Source organism: Opisthocomus hoazin, chromosome 2 (assembly GCF_030867145.1).
Source record: "Opisthocomus hoazin isolate bOpiHoa1 chromosome 2, bOpiHoa1.hap1, whole genome shotgun sequence".
NCBI classification, from domain to species: Eukaryota; Metazoa; Chordata; class Aves; order Opisthocomiformes; family Opisthocomidae; genus Opisthocomus; species Opisthocomus hoazin.
This window is the reverse complement of record NC_134415.1, coordinates 30,727,287-30,751,066: the sequence shown is the minus strand read 5'-3', so window position 1 is coordinate 30,751,066 and position 23,780 is coordinate 30,727,287. Positions and strand designations below refer to the sequence as shown.

At 37.7% G+C, this 23,780-nt stretch overlaps 1 protein-coding gene across 7 annotated transcripts in view; it reads right to left on the bottom strand.

Moving 5' to 3' along the window:
• Positions 1-1,355: 1,355 nt before the first annotated feature.
• MARK1 (microtubule affinity regulating kinase 1) overlaps positions 1,356-23,780 on the bottom strand; it is a 59,829-nt gene continuing 37,404 nt past the window's right edge. For 2 of the 7 annotated variants that reach the window (XM_075413031.1, XM_075413037.1), the window contains 11 exons: positions 22,637-22,873; positions 22,429-22,548; positions 17,968-18,067; positions 17,268-17,380; positions 15,829-16,003; positions 14,489-14,682; positions 11,777-11,877; positions 9,432-9,593; positions 8,359-8,613; positions 5,553-5,597; positions 1,356-3,452 (listed from right to left, as the gene is read on the bottom strand). In XM_075413031.1, coding sequence (XP_075269146.1) covers positions 3,098-3,452; positions 5,553-5,597; positions 8,359-8,613; positions 9,432-9,593; positions 11,777-11,877; positions 14,489-14,682; positions 15,829-16,003; positions 17,268-17,380; positions 17,968-18,067; positions 22,429-22,548; positions 22,637-22,873 — 1,857 coding nt within the window. In that variant the 3' untranslated portion in view covers positions 1,356-3,097. The remainder of the gene's footprint in view (positions 3,453-5,552; positions 5,598-8,358; positions 8,614-9,431; positions 9,594-11,776; positions 11,878-14,488; positions 14,683-15,828; positions 16,004-17,267; positions 17,381-17,967; positions 18,068-22,428; positions 22,549-22,636; positions 22,874-23,780) is intronic. The other 5 variants (XM_075413032.1, XM_075413033.1, XM_075413034.1 and 2 more) reach the window with 5 other exon arrangements.

Below are 23,780 nucleotides of genomic sequence, written 5' to 3'. Positions count from 1 at the left end.
GATCTACTTAATTGGGAAGTACCTGTATGCCTCATATCAAGAAAAACGCAATAAAACCTCCCCACCCCAAAACAGCAGAACCATGTGGTCGTCTAACTGCTCACCCCCCACCCACCCCAAACAGCCCCTAGAAGCGCTGCCAAGAAATTACCATCGAATACGTAAACCCTCTGCAGATCTGAGACACCCCTGTCCCTTCCTGGCGCTGGGGACATGACGTGGCGCTTAACCGTCTTTCGGATTTCTCAAGTTAAAGCCCTGCTGATAAACTGCCACGCCGATCCCCTCCCATGTGAAAGTCAAGCTGCATTTTGGATCCAAACGTGCTTATCCCACCCTTACCCAAGGAGCAACTTCCACATGACATGTACGTAACAAGGCAGCTGTTGAGGGACCCAAAATACAGGCACTGAGGATTCAGTGTGTGGCGTCTCACTGGTTTCCATACCAAGCACGCTCTGCCTCCCGTTAACACCAGCCGGCCTGAAAGCGTCTCTTTCTTGGATGCTCCCACCTTATTCCTGCCAGCAGTGGGAGATTTGGAAGGCCCAAGGAGGCGTTGGGGTGCAGCTGCACCTTTCGCCCTCGGCTCGTGCCCTCGCTGAAGCGCTGGGTGTATTTGCTGCAGACTCCGTAAGGTGGGTCACAGCTCAGCTCCACCAAGGCTGCGGAGGGGGGCGAGCAGGGTTGGGGAAGCTGGGCAGCCGCACGCTGCTGGGAGTAACGCCACCCGCAAACTGTCCCCTTGCAGAAACACGAGACGGGTGCTTTGGGGGAGTGGAACTGCAATTTGTAACCTCTGTCCACAAACCACAGAGAGCATTTCAGGAGGAACATGAATGCATCTCTGGTTACGGGAAGCGCTGACAACCAGCAACAATCTAGGGCAAAGTCAGCCCTGTCAAAACACGGCCTGTACAGCGGGAAGCGATCCTCAGCACTGAATCCACCGTCTCACAGCATGACCTACATTTTTTCCACTGAGCCTTCCGGAAAGGCAAAGGGTTTTGTTTCACGACCGAGTTCATACCTGACCTTGAATTAACATCAGGGTTACGTCCCAGTGCTGCATTTTCAAGGACAAGTGAACATTCACGCGGATTTACGAGTAAATTGAGCAAACACACAAACCCCTCCCGAGGCTGATTTTCGGTGAATTTCTGGAAAAGCTCCCGGACACCCGTTTCTCAGAAGAGCTAAGCCACGGATAGGTCCTGTACAGCGCAGGACCACAGAGCAGATGCCGTGCTAATCCTCAGCTTCGCGCAACGGGGAAGATGAAGTCTGTACGCCTTTAGACTATTTTGCTCCCTGCAGTCGTTACTGCGCTTTTATAAAGGGCAAACAACAAGTACTTTAGTATGAGAACTGTTCAAGTAAGTTTTAATAGAGTGCACCAGTGAATCAAGATGACTTGCATCAGATTTTGTTTCAATGAACATCAGATAAAAAAAGAAAAGGGGCTACAGTTCTTTCTTTCCAAACACCACCCTTTTTCTAAGGCAACAATACACGTCCATTTCCGAACATAACTGTTACAGAGGAAAGCTACATCACAGTACAGTATGTAAAGTCCATCTCCGTCAAGAAGCCATTAGAGAATGGCACATTTACTACACTTACAGCCTTCTAACTTAGGGTTACAGAGTTTACCACAGCTTTTTTTTAATTTTTATTTTTTTAAAGTGACAATTTCTTAATGAACTTTCTATTCTTCACAAGAGTGTGCAGATGGGGCCCATATGTTGATATTACAGTAATTACGACATTAAATAACATTGCACAACCAACCTCTATGGTTAATTCAGTACAAAATAACAAGTATTAAAATGTACCAGTACTAGTGGTTTTACATAGTTTATAATCATTAATGATGAAGGAAAAAAATGTGGGTGTTTTTTTTTTTTTCTTTTCTGTAGGCAAGTGCCTAATTACAAAGCTGCACATTACAGGCATGATGATGTGGAATAAATACAAGAAATCTGGTAAAATATTAAACACAAACAGGTTACATGGGAACAAACTGTACAACCACGAAAGCATAAATCAACAATTTATCATTATAAACAATGTATGTTTAGCTGTAAAATATTACACGGAGTTGCATGTACTCTTTGGGGGCACATGTTCCAAAAGCCGAGCTAATTCCTGAGGTGGTATTATTAACTTACACAATTCGTCAACACTTCAGATTATCTTGTGCTATTAAACAGTCCTAATATTAATATATTTCCTTAAAATGGAATTTGTAGTATTCTGAAGGCAGCAAACAAGTGATATTTTCTACCATGATATTCAAATGAAATAATTACGGTTCTCCATTTTGGTGCTACATTTGTTAATGGGCCGTGGGAGCCAGCGCTGCAACCGGCGGACAGAACATCACCTACGCCCGGTTTCTGTTCCCCCACAGCTCTCAGCTGGCCCAAGGCAGAACAAAGTTTTAAACTGTAAGTGCCAACATTGTAAACATGTTCGTATTTTTTTGTTTTCCAACTAAACACTGTCCAATAACAAGGATAAGAGCCAAAGATAAGCAGGAACAGTCTTGTGTAGAACAAAAGCCGATTATTCATCGACTTCTGGTTCAAACCATGAACAAGCTTTAAATAATTAAAATGGTCACGCTACAGTTGTGAAAGCTATTTTTGTGCATTTGACTCAGGACGCGAGTTTTTTAAAAAAATGCATGATAGAGGTAAGACTTATAAAAACCACCAAAAATGTAAATGATAGGGAAGGACTTTTCCAACTCAAAGCATCAAACATACATTTCTGTGCAGAAATCTAGACAACTATACAAGATCTGAATTTAAGCAGTCATCTTTTTATTATACAACTCTATGAACATAAAATGAACAGAATGCTCTATATACTTACCTGTACATGTGACCATAACTTCTTTAGCTACAGTTATTTAATATAGGTCATACTGGATTTAACTTTACAATTCTGAATAACTATGTATAACCTTATTGCAATAAGGGCAATTTCTACACGGGGAGTTTCACAGGCCAATCACATTAGGCGTAACCAGTACATTCAAAGTGTAGATCATATACGAATCTTCCCTGATCCCAAAAAATTCAGGTTCTCTTTACAGCTTAAGCTCGTTGGCTATCTTGGATGCAATGTTCTTAAACGCAATAGAAGTCCCAGATATTCTCTTGAAACGAACTCCATTGAGCGACAATCGTGGCAGTTTGCAGACTTCCATCTCCCACTGAACAAGGCTATCTTGTCGTGCATCACCGTGAACACAGAAGAGCAAAAACCTCTCTTTTTGTTCATAATCACAGTTATTAGCGTCTAACACTTTCCGAATCTCTCTCATCATATCGTTCGGGTCCATAGAACTAGTGGTCTTCATACTCCACGTGAACCGCAAGGACCGTGGCTTCGAATCTTTGCCATCCTCCTTCTCTCTGTCTTTTGGCTCCCCAGAAACACTCCTGGAAGAAGTGATACGCAGAACAGTCAAAAACAAAAGCAGCACGGCCAAGAGACAGAAGAGAAATACAGTTCTGGAACAGGGGTTTCTAAACTGCGCCTGACACACTGCTAGTCACGCGCACGCTAAGTTAGATGGATACTGCTGGAACAGTCGTGCGCCGTCTCCTACACCCGCGTGCCCTTCGGCGCAGCACTGCTGCACCTCCCAGCAGTGGCACACAAGCAAAGCAAGTCTGGAAACCCCTGCTCTGGAACGTTCTGATGACAACATGTGCAATGGGAACTGCAGCAGACACACGTTACTCCATACTGCTCCAAAGAAAGTGGAATCTATGTGAAAGCATGACTGAAGTTCTGCTGATTTCATGATCTGGAGCATGCCATACACCAACAAAACTGAAGTTGAGGGACACAATCCTCAAGCATAAATCATACTGTAAAAGCAGCAGAGGAAGAAACCCCACCCTGCGATTCACAAGTCCTCAGTTAATTCTCTTCCCTCTTCTCCATCTTTCCCCGCCTTCTGCATTTATTATGTATTTTTGACCTCTCTCTGTGTAAAAAGACCTTATAATAATAATGTGCTTTAACTGATGAAGCAGAACTTTGCACTGCAGTTTGGTCATCAACAATTTGTTTGCCAACCAGTTGAACACACAGCCAGCAGCTTTTCCACAGAAGAAAGAGTGACATGTAGACACGAAGTATTTTAGCTGATACAATGACCTGGACAAAATTTAAAGGGAGTAATTTCCAACAAATGTTCTTACTCCAATGCTTCCTTACTGAACAGATTATTTATTCCATTGTGGAAAGCATTTTGAGAAACAGCACTCATGATTTTAAAGTAATTCCAGAGCCAACTATTTCTGTTCTTGTCCCAGGTACTTAAGATGCCTGATGACTCCCCATCTGTCACTGGGGAAAGGTGCTGTTCCCATTTTGACTGTCTATAAACTGTTGCTATTCAGAGAGGAGTCAAAACAAGCATTTTTAATTTAACTTTCAGTGTGATCCCCAGAGAACCACATCGATATTAACAGATAGAGCAGGGCAGGGATAAGATCTCAAACGACTTTTAGCCCAAAACAGACACTGTAGGGTGACAAAAAGTAGAGGAAGCTGGAGAATGAAAGCAAGAGCTGAAAGCAACTTCACACTTCATTTCATTTGAACATTTGATTAATCTATTTTCCCCTTCCACATCAAGAATTTGACAGCTAATAGACTTCGAATTGAAAAGGGCTAATGTAGATAAAATGCATTGTGTATTATACAATGTATCCTGTTAAGAATGTGCTGCTTTTTTTTTAAATAAAAGCTTTCTGTTTCAGACTCTAAGTCAATACTTTCTGTAAGTGACCAGTTTAGAACGCAAACTACAATGCCTGTTCATTAGAGAGCATAAAAATAAAAAGTTATGCACTGTGCTAAGCACACCAAAAATGCAGAACTGAATGCTGAAACATGGCAAAAGAGCAGATATACTGGAAAATGAGCATATGAAGGAATGCTTGATTACTAACAAAGCATCTGTACGTTTGTGTACAGCAGTTGCCATACAAATGCAATGTTTAGCAGTCACCACCCTTTTTGTCTGAATGTCACTCATTTTATTTCCCAGTGCAAAATGACATTCATTTCTCAGGGACTGTAAGGTGTTTACTTTTGGCAAACAGCAGCTTTAGTAATGAACACCGTATGTAACTATAGTAAAAATTTAATATATACATATATACACAGAGACAAACACCAAGTATGCTACATTTTCCACTGAAAACAAAAGTAAACACCATTAAATAATTATAAGCCACAACATGATTTTATGCACATAAATGATTGGTTAACTCCTACAGCGGGCTTCACTATTTAAAGGAATATGATTAAATTAATTTTTTTATTAAATACTTCGCAAGAAAGCAAAAAAGAGGGATGAAGGACCTCACCAAAACCCCCTCCCCCCCAAAATAAAAAACATTTTTGAAATGCAGATTACTTAAGCACTATTCTATTTTACATCCTGATTAAAAATCTTTAAGAAATCACTTAAACCTTGATGCGAAAGACCTAGGAGCGAAGTATTAATAGTGGCTCCTCACCTTGAGGTGTCAGTTCTGCCACTGGCTTCGCCTTCACTTGGATCCCTCAAAACAAAGTTAAGGTTGAGATTCAATGATAAAGGTGAAAAATAAAAGTTAAGAAAACCTACATCTAGAACAATGTTAAATAGCTACTGAACAAAAACCTTAAATCAGTATAATAATGTCAAGCCTAATACTGTTAAATAGTATTTTTTCACAGCTGTAATTTTATTTTCCCTTTATGACACCTTAAATTCTTTCAGCTCTGACGTGTAATTGTTTGATGTTTTTCTTAAACTGATAGTAAAATTAACAGGTTGTTCTCAACCTACTGCAGACAGAGCAACGGCCGCACGTAATTCCAGCAAGCACAGAGGAGCAGTCGATCAAGACGGTCCAGGGGGGCTCCACTCTGCTGCCTTCTGGGCCAGGCCTTCAGACCTCAGTCCCGAAAGCACTTGGAGCCATGCCCATGCTTAAGCACACTCAAGTGATTAAAGATAAAATGTGCCTTAGAGTTTGTGAGACCAAACGTTTGGAGCCCGGTTCAGAAAGATTACTTCAACATCTGCTGAACTTGAAGCAAATCAGCCGCTACACTGACTTTGGTAAGACTACTGGGGAGCCGGAGGTTAAACATATCTCTATCTTGTTGAATTGGAGCTGCACTTTACCAACGAACTGTTTTGTATTACGCCTTTTTAGTCTGAAGCAACTTGAAAAATATCCAAAGTTCTTAGTGCTGCTGTACAAATATGTTAGCGCCCAATTTCAATTAGCTAATTAATTTAATACCTTCAAAACACAAATACTTTAGTAACTAACATCAGAGAGGTATCATTTGACATAAACCGTTGATATAAAATACTCCAATACCCTCATCATTAAGCATTGTCATTATGCATTTATTTTACATACTTACCAGAAAAGGCATTTACCTTTGCCAAAAGACAGTAAAAAAGAAGTCATTCATGACACCTTCTAATCAAAGTATGCTTTAAACCATTATTTCCTGAACGGTACAGAAGTTAAAAGGCATGCAATTATGTGATCCAACTAAAAGAAGAGCAACCCTCCTCGAACCTCCACCCATGTAATCCCATCCACTGAAAGTCTTAAACAGCCCAAAGTTTGAAAAAACCCAAAACCCAACAAAAAAATCCAAACCCAAACCACCACTAACCACCCCTCCCCCCAACAAAAACCCTAGAAAGCCTTCACTACAGGAAAATGTATTTTTAACAGTATAAAACATCATAGGAAAATGTATAAAAATGTTCTAAAGATGATTTTAAAAGACATAAATTTACAGTATGTTAACTCTAAATATATAGTTTACAATATTATTTTAATATTGTAGTTTAACATAATGCAAATATTAATTCTTTTATCTGACTCTTCAAAAAAATTCAAGATTCCATTCCTTGCAAATAACAATGAGCTGTAATGCAAAAAACCAGCCTGTGCTCTTGAAATTCGTTAGTTACTTAACAGAAAACACCATTCTTCCCATTTGGAAATCTACACTGACACCACAGTTGAATAACTTTGCTGTAACTTTTTTTTTTTTCTTTTTTTAAAACCAGAGGACTGACTCTCTCCCCCCAACTACCTAAGTGCCGGAGATACCAATATTGGAGGATCATAGTCCTGTTATCTTCAGGCTTCTGAAAAAAGAAAATCATTCACACTTTTTTTTAGGTCATTACAGGAGGTATTACTTAGACACATGCTGACGCACTATCAGCCCACCAGGTTAAATGAATTTTATGAGGAACACCACTGCATTTCTAGCCTCTCTCTTCTTCTCCCTTGTAATAACACCTTACGCAATTCATGATATTTTACTTATGAATTTGCAACTACTAGTTTAATCTAGCTTTGAATTTATATGTTTTTTAAAACAAAAATGTGATTTGTGAATTCAGTACATAATAGCATAATTCTGCAAAGAAAATAGAGATTTTCAAGATATAATTCTGTTGTAAAACTGACAATAATGCAGTATGGACACATCCATAAGGAGGCTTAAGAATTATAGGTAAATCACTGTTAGAAAGATGCAAACTAAAAATTAAGTCCCATTTTGGGAAAGCTGTTGTGACTGCTAAGTCAAGAGTCACTTGTTAAACAGTGGATTTGGAAATCTTTCCCAGCACTTCTCCTCCCAGTACGATTACTGTTAGCATCATCACAGGAATGAACGCAGGTCCAGGATGTGTGGATTTTCTTCTTTCAGAATCCTGAGCTTACATTTGAAGAGCTGGTAACGTGACACCAAAGGCTGCACGACACTAAAATATTAGTATTTCCAGACATTCAGACTTCTGCTCACCTCTAAGCTTCTCATTTATTCACAGATTTTAGAATTCCCTGAAATAATTCGTTGGTACCTATTCCCTCTGAGCACAGAAAAAAAAAAACCTGTTGTAAATATAGCTCTTGCAAGAAACTGCACCCAGTTAAAAAAGTAAAACATTGTTAACATTAAATAAAGATTCATTTTTAAGTCACTACTTTCAGTATTTAAGTTCATCTGATTTTAACTTAATTGTGGTATCTCTGTTTTTTAGCTGTAAAGCACGAATAAAAACCCGTTCTCTTGCTCCTTTAACATAAAGAAGCAGGATAGCTGGTCAAACCTAATAGTTACAATACACACAGAGAAGTAAAACAAGGCAGGTTCTGAAAGGAACACACAAAACAGGCAGCATTCTAACTAAATTTACATTACTTCAGTCTTAAACTGGAAATTGACTTCACAATTAAGGCCCTAAGTTATAGGCTGGGCTTTTTTTTTTCTCTTAGAAATCGAGGTACTAACCTGCGAACAAACTTGGAAGTTATCTTGCTTATTATACCAGTTGATGTCCCTCTTCTAGCATGTGCAAAAGCACCGGTTTCATGTGATGGTGAGGCGGGCGGTCCATTGTAAGTGGCATTACGCCGCTCCCTTAGCTGCTCACCATGGAAAGTGCTTCGACTTGAACTCCCCCGAGGAAAGCGGGTTCGGTCTGGAGTGGTAGTGCTAATACTATGAGCAGACGGGGAAGCAGCAGGCACTCTTTGAGTTGCACTGCTGGGAAAACAGAAGCATAAATAAAGAGAAAGACTATACTAGAAACCCTCCTACATGACAACCATTTCTCAAAGATAGGAAAAAAATACCCTGCTTTTGATTCTTTTTTTTAAAACCTGAATCTGCTACTGATTTGCTTTTGTGATTCATACTTAGCAATAATCAAGAGATATTTTCATTATAGAATCAAATTATCCCAAGTATTAAGAGCATTTTTTTAAAAAGCACACACAGATGGTACAACAAAGGAAAAAGGTAGAAAAGTCTGTAGTAAGATCTGAAAGCGTTCCCAGACCTCTTCCGGACAAAATATGTTCATCAAAACCTTTATTCACGCAAGCACTCCAAAAACTTAACAGGTATTTCTTAAGCAGTAATCATCTGGCACAAATAAATTTATACAGCTATGTGGGCAGTTAATAATAAGAGCAACTATACTATGGTGCTTTTAGACAGAAATGAAGCTTAGCAATCTACAAAACCAAGAGGTTATCGTTTCAGTATTTCATTTGAATTTATGGTGGTCTGTGCTCTGTACAGTCCTGTCTAAATTAGTTAATTTTTTAACTAAAGTTTTCCAGAAACTTCCAGAGGGAGGCAGTCAAGGAACTTCTTTAACTGCATGCAAACATGTATGATGATCAAACTCAAGCTTCAATTATCTGTAATACCCACACTATTTGAATAAGAAACTGTTTTGAAACAGAATGCAACTTGAGAGTTGTTAATAGATTACAAACATACTGAAGTATACCATGAACTGAACAACAACATTTTTAAAGTGCACAGCATTAAAGACCTAATAATCAATTTATTACCTTGGTCGGTAACCTTCGGTGCCATCTTTGATGGTTGGCAGTGTAACTTTTATAGGATGACCAGAGGCAGACATGGACTTCTGATGCCGAGGCCGCGTTGATACAGCAGACACCACTGCAGAGCCTGCAGAAGATGTGCTACTTGCAGACATTTCTGTCAGGCTTTTACCACGCCAGCAAGGCAGGAGGGATGGACAAACGAAAAGTGAAGTTAGTGTAAAACCCCACAGAAAACAGGGAAAATAACAACTATTTTTTCTTTTAGAATATAGCAAGTACTGTTTAAATAACCAGAAGACCGAGTGCCCAGGCTGCCTTAGTCAGCTAAAGAATACAGAATTCTGATAAAATTATGTTAATCCATAAATCAAATCACCATATACATCAAATTAGGCCTTTTCACACCTCCGCAGATTAAAGCTTACACACACATTATTCAATGCAATGAAGAAAGACTACACACAGTACATTGAAATAGTAAAAGACTACAAAGAGTAATAGTAAAAAATAGCGACAAAGAAATTTGCAAAAGACTTAAATAGACTGATTAAATAGACTCTCTATTTGGGAAATGAATACCCTTATTGTCAGTTAAACACCTAAAACTTGAAACATTTGGAACTGCTGTCACATTATCACCTGAAAGGAACTGGTTTTTGGTGGTACTTCTCTGGACTGTCCCAGCCACTGCTAGGCTGTCCCAACCCTTTCAAAACACAGCTCCTTCTACCAGTACTTTTATTTCTGCTTAGCCTAAGTGGCAAGGAAGGGGTGAAAGTAGTGCCAAAACTATTGTGTTATTAATTTTTAAAACCAAAGACAAATGACTTAAGCCAAATTACAGCTTTGCCTCTACAAGCATAAATGAAATTGCATTAATAATACATATTAGCAATAACAGACCCAAAGCTAAAAAATATCTGTAGCAAAGAGGTAAAGATTTTGGACGAATAATCCAATGACACAAGACGTTCAGCTACACCAAATCCAAATCCAGCTGCAACACAATGTATTGTAGGAAAGGCAACTCAAAAGAAAATTTTTCTCCTTCATTTTTCAGAATATGCTCAAAGAGCTGAGCATATTCGTTGTACTGATGAAAGCAAAAGGGATTAAGAGTCGTCTGTCTTTTTAATACTAGAGAAAAAAATTAAATATAAACTGTAAAATGAAAAACTTTGAAATAAAATCCCTTCTCATTATAGTGTTTTTTGTATTAAACCTATTGAAAGAAAAACTTTATCAATCTTTACGAGATCAGAAATGTTACTTTAGTACATATTTCAACCCTAAATCGAAAAGAGATATGTTCAAATATTTTAAACCATACACAAAAAATTGGAAAGACACTTCTGAAAACATCCATATAGTAATTTGAAATTATTTTAACACTGAAAAGTAGTTTTCTGCTTTTTAACATACCTCCTTAAAGCAATTTAAATAGCTATACTTTACATGGTCCATAGCTCATCAGTTTAATATAGATCAACAGCCCTATACTCTTCCTATTTCCAAAATTAAATGCATCATTAAAAATTTCGAGCCCTAAGACAGAAGACAAAACCAAATGAGTTTACTAGATTATGCTATTTCACACTAGGGATTTTTTTTGTTCATTTTACCCTAACTGTTTTGTTTAAATAGCTTAAACCCCGCCTCCCCCCCCCAAAAAAAAAACAACAAAAAAACAGAGTAGGATCTATTGCTTCAAATGAAAGAAAAAAAAAATCCAGCTTTTCTTACTCTCTATTAAAGCAAACATTTTTCAGTCAGGTAGAGGGGTTAACTAACACCAAGGATGAACAAAGAACAGGTTTTAAAAAAGTAATTGTGGCAGTGTTAAATACAATAGTATTCAACAAAACACACTAAACTGAGTGTAATTATCATCCCACATACAGATATAATTTGGTTACCATCACCACTAAAATATTATTTAGGCCAAAAAATTATATCAAAAAGGACTGACAGGTCTTAACAATTTCAACTCCGAGTGATTACTAGGAGAAATGAAAAAGGATCAGGCTACACTGTTAGGGCGATCCATCTGAAGTTCTCCCCAGCAGGACTGCCTACTTAGCTGTGAGCACAGTTACTTTACTCTGTGTTGGAAGATAACCCTTGGTAATAAATGTGATTTCATAAAAAGAGGCAGATGCACACATTTAGTTATAAATTTCATCACAAACATAGAAACTGCGGTGGAAGACAAGATGGAAACATACAGTCGAACTTTCTGTATTTCAACCCATACTTCATAATGGTATTGATTAATCGCATAACCTGTTTCTTCTATGCCTCAGTTCTTGTACCCAAATTAATAAGCAAGAAAAGCTGAAGAATACCTGTTGTCCTTCCCATTCTGTATTGCAGAATACCGATCTGAAGAACGTTCACAAACGTAAGTGTTCCTCCTTGTCATTCCAGTACCAGAAAATACGTTATTCTAGAAGAAAATCAAGACTAAAATTAAATACTTTATTGTACTGTATATTATGTTGTGCAAAAACATAAGCATTGGAAGCAAATAAAAACATAAGTTTCAGCTGTTTATGTACATTCTTAACGCCTTCAAATGTACTAGGTTAATCTGTTGACACAAATCATTTATAGCATCCGCTATTTTTTCCAATAGCTCATTCACCATCTCATTAGTGTACCATTGAGTGTATGCTAAAAGAAAGCGCAAAGAAATTTCATTTTGCTGACACTTCCTTTACTAAGCATTATTAGCCAATTCCCACACACTGTGTTACAGAATTATTTGTCTCTGGCATCAAAGGAACTAACCAGAACCCCGGAGAACACATCTATCTGGCTGCGTGAACGGCTTTCCCTGTGCAGATTAAATTGCCAACTAGAGCTCCAGCCTTACAGTTTGCTGTCCCCTGCCAAAAGACTTTTCAGAAGAAAAATGAGAAGGTTATCGATCTGTGTCAGTCAACCCAGACATTGTGATGCAGATAACATGGCAAACAGGTCTTGCAGCAACAAATAACGATGGGACTTAGTTTCTGTTACTAATTTCAGTTTGCACACACTTCATAAAATACCCACATTCTCCTCCTCCTGCTACGCACAGATTAGCTTTCAGTACATGACATACAATCCTAGTTTTTAATACAGGACAACTTATTGAATTTGGGGTGGGAGAGGTTTGCAAGGTGCTAACATTACATACTGATGCATGCTGGCAAAATATTTCACATACGCTAAACTCGGTACTGTAGGACATCATGAACTCTGCAAGATTTACTGTGTGTTTAGGTCTCCCTTATCGACAGCTTTTCAGCATTAGTATCACCCCGCAGAGACTACTGAATAAACTGTTTCAAAGCCAATTCGTAAGGAAGATTAACAACTGCAGTAACTGTTTTTGAAATTAAACTCTCATAAGAAAGACTAATATGACTGAAGGTGATAAAAATGTTTTTCAAGAAATCCTGCCTGCCCTAACACCATGTTACCCTCAAAGTTACACAGAAGTATTTTAAAAATTATCCACATTAAATTAGCTATGTTCATTTTAAATGTTTGAGTTTAAAAAAACAAATTCACTTTTTTCTGTGTAATCTGCTCAACCTTAACTACTGTTGCAATATCAGACACCACTGCTCCTTAATGTGCCCATCACAAAGCCTTTCAAACTCCCCGAAAATAGTAACAGAGCTAAAAATACACAAATACTGAAGCTGCCATTAGCAAGTAAATCAATTTCTCATTCTTCATAGCAAAATGCTCCATTTAATTAGTTCTCACAAAGCAGAGAAATGCTTTTGACATATCAGCTTGTACCATACAGGACTGTAATCAGCTTTGGGGCAATATAGTTTGAGAAAGCTTAGATACGAAATCTAATCTTAAAAGACTCAAAGTTCCTGCATGCAATCCACATAATTTCAAAGACTTTGGGGGTGGGGGAAACTATTTGAAATTAAAAAACCCACCACATTTAAAGTATCTGTGGATGCATTGCAGACACAGCCTTCAGAACATTAAGAGTTCAATCAACTTTAGCATTTATTTTGTTTAAAGAGAATTCTAGCAGAAATGCATATCATCTTCCCAGAATACCCAAGATGGGAGCCAGCACACAGAATCCCAAAGGACAATGAGAATTCCTGTTGCCTGTCTAATACACTAAAAGATGGCCAGAATTTTTGTATTTAATACAGTGTGTCTCCTAAATAGCAAAAAGTATACTTGAATCTCAAATTATGATTCATGTGGGTTTTTTTCTTTCTTTCTTTTTTCCACATGAACTCTTGCTCCTAGGTAGCTGTTTAAACACTACGCAATATTTTTTCATTGTGTGAGTTAAACACTGATACTACTGCATATGAACTTCCACAAGGCAAAGTGTATGCTTTCACATTAGGAGACACAGACTCTCCTATCTGGAATAAAGACGTCTGAGGCAGTAATATGATAGCAGTTTAAAAAGCTACGAATGATATCATAACAGAAGAACTAGCAAATTGATCATTTCTTAATACAAGGACCAGGCTGTAACTGATAACGTCAACAGGCACACACAGCAGGGAATAAGTGGGTTGTTCTCCATCACCTCACCCCTCTCTGAAGTCCAAAATTAAGTGGTTTCAGAAAGCTAAACAGATACACTTAGAGAGAAAAAGTTTATGAAGGACACTATGTAGGCTTATTCACATGAAATCTCCAATTCAGGAAGTCCCTTGACTTCCTTGTATGTACACAAGCATTAGAAACCAGAAAAAGAACACTCCATATTGGCTCTGTTCTTGCATTCTTTCCCTAAATATCCACTATTTGTCTTGACAGATCTTCAGTTTGCCCAAGTGCAGACATTCTCGTGCTTACTGTTATGTTAGTCTCAGAAAAAGTGAAGTTGTGGGGGGAAGGGAAAGGTTTATTTAAAAAGACATCCACTGTAGCATATTTCTGTCTGCCAGTAAAAGTTACCAGAAATAGATTTAGTGGCTTATTCAGTAACCATTATGTCTATAGTAACCTTATGCTGCAGATTTTGTTTAAATAGGGAAAAATAAATATAACAAGCGAAAAGTGCATGCACTTACACTAGGAACTGTAGTTGATTTCTTTCTTTCTGGACCCACAAGTGGACTCACAGCCATCTCTCCTTTGGATCCCACAGTAGTGCTGCTAAGTTTGCGTGAGACATCTTTGTCCCAGTCTTCTTTCTGTTCACTTTCCACGCTATTTGCCTGAGCCCTTTTCGTGTATGACACAGCAGGAGGAATTGAAGGACCAACTGCCAAATAAAACCAGTAGTAATAAATACCTAAAAATAATCACTGCATTTTTCTTGGCCAAAATAGTCTAAATATAATTCTCTGAGTCCAAGAAATGCATTTAAACAAATATGACTGCAAACTCAGCACATACACCAACCTATTAAATTGAGCTTTGAAAGTCTACATTCTTTTTACCCACTCTCTCTTCATTACCAATTTGCAGTTCAGAATTAGTTCCCATTTTGTATCAATATGTAAAACCTCGCAGAGCATTTTAATTCTCATTTTAAACCCATGCAACTTATGCAATATTACGAAAAAGGGAATTAGAAGATACTTTTCATTTTTTTTATTTTAGTACTTTTTGCTACGTATCTTTTCCTCTAGACTCTGTGAAAGATATTTTTCCCTCGAAAACCCTAAAACTACTCTGTTTAAAAGCATGTTTATACTTGGAAAAATTAAAGTTCTTTCTCCCTCATCATTCTTTAAAGTGCTTTGGGGCAAATCCTCCATCAGTAGAATTTTACATTCTCTTGAAAGAAAGTCACACCAGCTGCTTATCTTCACAATATTGGTTACTTTTTTGGAAAAAACAACACAACACTAACACAGAGGGAGAACAGCATTAGGGAAAAAATTAGAAAGAACAGCGTAAATTAGGCAGAGAAAAGGGCCAAACGTTTTAGAAATATTTTTAGTAATTTGATAGTTCTCTTTACGGGGGGGGGGAGGGGGAGGGGGGCGGAAATCACCTTTCATTTAATGTTTCAGATACGCACTCTGTTTTGGTGTAACCACTTTCACCTGAAAATGTTTCCTGAATACTTGCCAAAATTGTTGTCTCTGTGAAACAATTTGGCCCCATCTCCAAATGTACTGACAATGGTTTGCAGCCTTTGAGTTTATCCAGACCAATATTTTGCCATTACTTCCTAAACAGGAAACATCCTCAAGCTCTTATTTAGTGAATCAACCAAGTAACAAGTGCAAAAAATTAAATCTATAAATTACATTGAGCTGTATTTACCATAGAAGCGTTCATACAAATAAAAGCATCACAGTGGAGCACGATGAGATACACAACAAATGCACAGAGCGGTGGACCTGCCAGGTTCACAAAACACTGCACATTCAGACTTAAATTGTGTATGTTACTTTACTTGTTGGAATGTCATCCCCACCATGATCACTGAACCGCCGCTGTTTCTGATTAGTTGATATACTCCGCTGGACCTTCAGGTGAGCAGGAGACTGCACAGAACTGTTGTTGAGGTCGCTGCTAGGACGAGACCTTTGACCCAAGTTGCTGCTGGACAAGGACTCGCCTCCTTCGAACTACAAGAAAAACAGTTTTTCAAAGCATAAACAAAATGCAACATTACTGATACTCTTACCACATAATAAAGCGAAGAGTTCCAATCAAGGGCATTTTTTTAAAATTTAAAATTGTATCCAGAGTTTTGTTTTCTTCAAGGTTAATTTTCTCACTTCAGCTGTGTTTAGTGTGGTTTAAAAAACACACAGCTAAAGCTAAGGCGGCAATGAATGCTCAAAATGAAATTAAAAAATGGTGCTATTTTAAAACCCAAGCTGAAGAATGGCTCCCCCTGCCTTTTTTTTTTTTTTTTTTTTTTTAAGGCTTAAAGAGCATTTATAGTGTCACAACAATTTCAAAATGGATTGGATTGAGTCAGAAGGGCTAAAAAAGCAAATACTACTTATTCAAGTTTTTTTTTTATGGCCTTCAACACATCTTTGTAAGGTCTGTAAGTCAGCCACAGATTTGCTGGTATCTAAGCAGCATAAGTTGTAACATAAATAACAGCAGTGGAAAAGACAAATATCCTCTTCCAAGCAGTTTGACTCAAAATCAAAGTCAGGTTCCCTCCATGCTCTGCCATCACAGGGGAATTCTGGTTCAGAGATGCTGTGGGAAAATGCACTCAAGGATACACATATCAGATCTACACTATCTTGGACATGAAGGAAGGCCAATGAAGCACCAGGAAAAGAATTGCTTCAGAAAGAAAGTCTTGATCTGAGCTTGATTTCTGAAAACTCCCTGTGGTCCCAAAAGATCTACAGATCCCTCTAGTTCCAAAACAGTCAAAAGATTTTTCTACCACAAATATATTAATGACTACAATGCAATTATTTATTAAATAATAAAATATAATATAGTAGACGAGTGAAAAAGGATGAGTACATTTCTGAGAAACAAAGGATGTCATATCTTAATAGAAGAATAATTGCTCTAGTCAAATTAACTATTTCAGATTTTAACTGTAAACACACATGACAGGAGGACAACTCAGCACTTAAAAGTTATGCCACTTCAGATTAACAGCTAGCTTTTTAAAAATGCAATTCAATATATTTACAAGCAAATGCAGAAGGTACTATGTTAATTCTATTTATTCATATGGGAACTAGCAAGATATCCAAGAACATATGAAAAGGAGAAGCCATTACTAAGTTATTACAATTTTTTTTTAAAAAAGATGTTACAAAGTAGTTCATGAAAACATCGACAACTACCATATTCAACCCAGCCAGATATAAATGCCGAAATACAAGATGTAAATCAGGTAGCACTTACTTCAGGTGGTTTTCTACCTAGAAGCAGGTAAGTAGCCATGACTTCATCGTATTTTTGGTTTACTAAAGATTCATGGATTTCTTCTCTTGAAAAGCCCATTGTGACCATAATGTCTAAAAGTAAAAAGAGCTAGACACGTTAGCAGATTGAGTGCTTGGGTTTACTGACAACTTAAGAACAATGAAAATAGAAAAAACTCTTATAATTTAACAGGTAACTAGGATTCAACTCAACCAGCGTCCTCTGCAGTGTGCAAAATCAAAAAGGCTACGACTCCTCTCTTTCATTGTTATTTCCTTCTTGAAAACTCTCAACTATGTTATTCAACATAGTTCAACATTAAATGTTATTTAACAAACAAATAAAACACCAGCAAACTATGAACTACTACAAGGCCAACATAGTATCTTTCTCTGACGACAGCAGATAAAAATTCTTGCCCTCATAACAAAAGCTGTTTCGTTCTGCCTTTGAATCCTGTAATCGTATTTGTCTTTTGCTGTGCTTGTAGATTCATGTCAACTCAGTGAAGTCACAACAGTAGCTATAAGGAGGGCACTGTAATGAAATTCCTCATTTAAATAAAACATTTTATTTTTACAATGAGATTGTATCTCAAATTCAATAAAAGAGCTTAGCTTGACTTACCAGATAAAATTGCCTACGAACATCAGATGCGACATCTTTACAGAAGTCTTACCTATTCTCTTGGTGTCATTAAAATCTGGTTCAGGCTCAGTATATGGCTTTAGTTCTTCTTCTTCATGGCCAACATTCATCCACCGATCCTTCATAATTTGCTAAGAAAAGAAATCAGCTTTAGGTCAATATGCTCTTTACCATACCCAATTAAATCTGTGCCAGCTGGTCTGGAAAAAACCAACTTAAAATTCATAATCATCTGAATGCTGCTCTTTTCCTCCCACCTTTTCCCCTCACATCTTACAGTTTGTTCTTTCATGTTTCATATCCTTTTGTTTCCAGTAGTTAGTTCTCCCCTACTATTTACCCTTTACAATACAACTCCTCACCCAAACACCAGAAAAACCACTGGAAGAAAAAACCTGCACTTCCAACACACAAAAAAAATCTTTCATTTTGTACCATTCACTTCCACTGTCTCTTAATCTGCCCAGAGAGGTTGTGGAGTCTCCTTCTCCGGAGATATTCAAGACCCGCCTGGACAAGGTCCTCTGCAGCCTGCTGTAGCTGACCCTGCTTTGGCAGGGGGGTTGGACTAGATGACCCACAGAGGTCCCTTCCAACCCCTACCATTCTGTGATTCTGTAATCTCATCTTGCTGAGTGCCTGACACTCATGCCCTAATCTTGGTTAAGATCCCTACATGTTACTAGAATACCAACATACCAACTTTATCACAGTAAGTCACTCCTTCAAATAATAACAAAGGAAATGTTTAGAAACTAAGGAATATTTCAGCTGCGTGCTGATGCTTCCCACAGTCATTTGTTTCAACACCGTGGTGCCAACTGGTCATTTCTTCCTATGGATCTTCTCACTGCACTTGACCTAAATCTGTTCACAGTTTGGCAGGAGGGAGAAATGCCTCTTAATTCTCTCTATGCCATGCAGATATTTACTTCTAAATTTCTCCTGCATTCTTTGGAAAATTCCCTTCTGCTGTGGCCTGGATCTTTTATATGCCTGCAAGACTGATCAGCTGGAATCCCTAACCACCACAATTTCTCCTTAAGGACATATTCATCTCTTAAAACAGCTAAAAACATTTTCACTCCTACAGCAACAGGCACACACGCCTCTTTAGGGACAGATGCTAATATTGCTTACTAGATTGACACAGAGTGAAACAAGTGCCAGCAAGTCAAGAAACCCACAGGCTCCAAATATGCCTCACAAACACCAAATTAAGTTATTTCTCACAAAGAGTAAAAGACTTGATTTTCCATTAATATAACCAAATTCTTTCTGTGTAGTGCTGCTGCCAAATTACAGACCCAAATAGCTGTATCCTTACAAGAACAATACAGAACTTTGTACTTGGGCCCGTTAACGTTTTGCTGACAATAAGACTTAAAGATTTGTTCAAAGTTCTGCCACAGAAATGTTTTTTTTGCTTTTGAGGGGAATAAAGGAGAAGGGATTGCAAACACATACTGCTACATTGCATTTCTGGCACACAGAGCATGAGTCTATTTGACAATAGACTTTGGTTATGCATTTGTAGTCGTGCAAAAACAGGACAGACTCCCCAAAGAGTACTATGCAGTATATGCAATTACAAATATTTAAAGATACTGTTTAGATTTAATTAAATGTAAGGTTTAACCATGATGAGGTGTTTGGATGATAGGAATCACACCGCTCAAATTCTACCTCCCTTTCTTGAATTAATAGGCAAACTCAGCAGTTCCAACTTCACAGTTTTTCATGTCTCTTCAGTAAGTGTATCTATAGTTCAATGTAGTCTGCTCTAGGTTTCCATCTGTTAACTATCTAAACTCTTGCTAACTTCTGTCTTTTAAATACATGATCTCATAGGCCTACTGAGTTATCGTACAACTTAAAACAGGATCTTACAGTCAAGCATTTTGAAGTGACACAAACGATCCAATTCCAGGATCAACACTAGATCTGTGTAAGTTCAGCTGGGCTTCCAGTCAGCTGATTAAAGAGCAGCAGCTTTGGTCAGGGTAATTAAAGATCTGACCCAAACTGTATTTCTTAAAGATAAACCCAAACTGAATTTCAACCAACTAGATACTATTGATGAGCCTTCCATCAATTTTCAGGAAAACTATCTAACAAAAATCTGGCCTGGCTCAAGACCTGTCCTGTCTCAAAATTACTTGTTTTCTTACTTTTTGTAAACATAAATCTGCATTTATGCAGATTTCACATTTCACATAGTGTTGCTTTACAAAGAATTGAAGACTGGGCAGGGAGGAGGAATTTGCTGAAATCCTGATAGTTAAGAGAGATCCACCTATTTTCTGATAATGCATTTTTCCCATTTCTTCCCGCAAAGATATACTATTGTACAACAACGTTCTCTTGCTTCTAAAATGCTTTCTCTCTGCTTCAAACCCAAAAAAGTCTAGACTAACTATTTTAATAAAAAATATACCTGGTCTTTACCAGAGGAAAAGGGCTAAGTCTAACCGATATGGTGCTGATCCTGTGTCAGTCTCAGCTTTGATGCTAATGTCACTGACCATCCTGTCAGATGGTCTGGGAAAAACATGCATGGGAACTGAGCGGGTGTATGGCTGGGACTGAGCAAATAATTAAAAGACAAAGCACAAACAAAATCCTCCCTATCTAAGAGGACACTGAAACTTCTAATAAATATATACTTTCATTCTAAATATGTATTTTTAGAAGTGCTCAGATAGAAGAAATAGTCATTTCTGTCCAAATCACATACCACAGCTTTCTAATTCAACAAACTGGATTTCAGGAACATTCATTTTAAAAAAGTTTGTGATGTCTCTCTCCCTCACATTAGCATACTGTTCAATGGCAGTTATCATCAGTATTTTGGTACTGGCTCATGACCCCCCGTCACACATAACATTTACTTGCTCTCTCCCATACAATCCAACAACTATGCTGTTCCAGCAAGGCTGCTATCCAACACCTCTCTCCAGGGACAGGAAGGAATTTTAGAAGGACTGGATAACACTACAGTATCTAGAATGAAAGTGAAATAAGATCTGAAGAGAAACTCCTGAAAATCCAGAGGAAAGTTCAAGAAAAGGGAAATTTATTTTCTTAAAATTTAAACACAGCACAGGGAAAAAAGTGATCTTTCACCATCTTTGAGTGACTATGCTCTCATCACTATGTCCTCTAGATAGTCAGGGATACAACATAATTAATGAATATCGGTAAAGTAGAAGCCACCATTCACTATTCTCTTCAGCACAGATTTTATTCAAGTTAGAACTAAAATAAACAAGTCACAAACCAGCATCAGTTTGAAGCATGTTGCATGCAGACAGAGCTCAGTAAATGCATGCTTCCTTGCATAGGGAGCATCCACGCCAGGAATCATAAGTCATGCCACTACAAATAAAAAGCTGCTTAAATGGGATTTATTCTCTGGAACACCATCCACTGCTGCACAAGTACGCACAGAAAGATGAAACAAAGGTCACTGGTGATTAACTCATGCAAAGACTATTTTAAAACCATTCTATTTATCTTCTGCTCTACTTTCACCTCTATAGCAGTAGATGTTGTTTTAAAAAGTCTCCCTTTACTACAGGATTCACGAAATAGAACAGTGAAACATTTAGAGTGAAATCCACACAAAATATGTTAAGTATCAGCTCCAGAGTTACCCAGCAAGTGCATGCCAATACAGCGAAATTGAACAAAACCACCCCTTAGAAACACTGAACCTTTTAGACACCTTACAAATTATGCACAGATACTCTCTGCATCCCATGAAGAGAAAACCAAATTTACTAACAAGAAAAAAAAATAAAAAATAATTAAAAAATCACAACTCATTTGAAATCCTCAAAACGGATTTTAGCTGAGGGACACAGCAGTTATTATATATGCTAATTTTCCAGCTATTCAGAAACAAAGTTACGAGAAAGGGGAAAAGAAAGGACTGAACAGAAATAACTAGCAATTATTAGCTTATCATTCAAAGAGTTCTTAGTGTTTATCTGTATCATAGCACTAAAACAAAGAACACACGTAGTTTTCTATCACAGTTACTCTTTTTGTATCTATCCTTTTTAAGTAGTCATGCTGGAAATGGTAAGTTAAGTCAAAAATGCTTGTGGTACTGCCTGCTGCTGTTTTTGTTTTTCTGAAAAACTCCAAGCAGAAGATATTTACAATCTTGTCCTGCTTTCCACACATTTTGAACTAGCTCCATTACCTGAATGAAACAACTGGGAGCAGTTTGCACTTTGAAATGCTTTTAAATGATAGTCTTTAGTCAGCTGCAATTACGGTTAGACTTTCATACATTAACACTTTCTGTTTTCAAGCTGCACTGTTTCTGAGACATTTCCTCTTTTTTTTTTTTAAAAACAGGACTTCAGGACCCTTCAAACAGGAAGAAAGTACCTATCGTGAAAAATAAAGCAGTCTTAAGCAATTATTGTATTTTACTTTCTTAATCTGAAAACCCTTTTTCCCCGAAGATGAAATTACTTACTTCCAAGCTGCCTCGCTTTATTGGATTCAGTACTAGTAGCTTCTTAAGTAGATTTTCACAGTCTGTGGACATATAGAATGGAATGCGGTACTTCCCCCTCAGCACTCGCTCCCTCAGTTCCTTTAAAATAAAGTTTTAAAGTTGAGCCTACTAATGACGTAGAAGATTTGAAGAGAGTAAAAGCCAAGCTTTCACATTGTGACTGTACCTTTAGATTCTGACCATCGAATGGCAATGATCCGCTTACTAGCGTGTACAAAATCACCCCAAGGCTCCACACATCCACTTCAGGACCATCGTATTTCTTTCCTTGGAAGAGTTCAGGAGCGGCGTAAGGTGGGCTTCCACAAAAGGTGTCCAGTTTATTACCGACTGTAAATTCGTTACTAAAACCAAAGTCTGCAATTTTAATGTTCATGTCTGCATCAAGTAGAAGGTTTTCTGCCTAAGAGAAAAATAAAAGAGGAAAAGGACAATTTATGTATCAGAATAAGGCCAATATATTACAGCATATCATTTATCAATAAATGCAAAAATATTTCTTTTTCTAAAATGGTTCACCATCTGTATCTTTCTTTCAGAACCAAAGAAACTAACCCCCCGAATACATCACAAAGATTAAAAATCAACTGTGTTGACTCAGGAGAATATAACTGTTAACAGCAGTTAAATAGGCTTGAAAGTCAGCTACTGAATCAACTATGAAGATCTTCTTTTCTGGAAGAAATAACTTAGTTCAGCTTTAGACTGAAGTATCTAGACATCTGAGAACAGCAGTTTCAGCCAACTTCCGATGCCAAGGAGCACAAATCTAATCCCAGACACTACCTGCCATTTTGGTGGGGTAGAAGTTAGAAGGGATTTAAGACTTTAAAAGCTCTTTTCTGCTTACAGGATGAAACACTTCAAGCTATGTGCTGTATCTTAGCATTCTGCACCATAAAATTATCTCCCCTTTATTATTAGCATTTGCTTTAGCAACAATAACACCAAGGTGTTTAAAACTCAAGTATTACACTCTGTATGAAAAATGCATGTATTATACATCTAAGAATATTAATGCCTGTGCAGCAATCATCATGTAAATGCAATGTATCACACAAACATAGATGCAAGCATTCAGGAATCTGAAGAGTCAATGAATAGTATCTTATATTTAGTACCACAGGTACGTTGGAAGATTAAAACAGCAAAGTTAGAGAAATACTAATAAATTATTGGAAAAACATAAAATGCCTTTCTCAAAATGCAAGGACACTGTGCAAGGAGTGCAGCAGAACTGTGCCATGTTTACTCATCTAACTGGGTCCCGGCTCCTGATCTGCGTATCAGCAACACAGGAGCAGCACTGA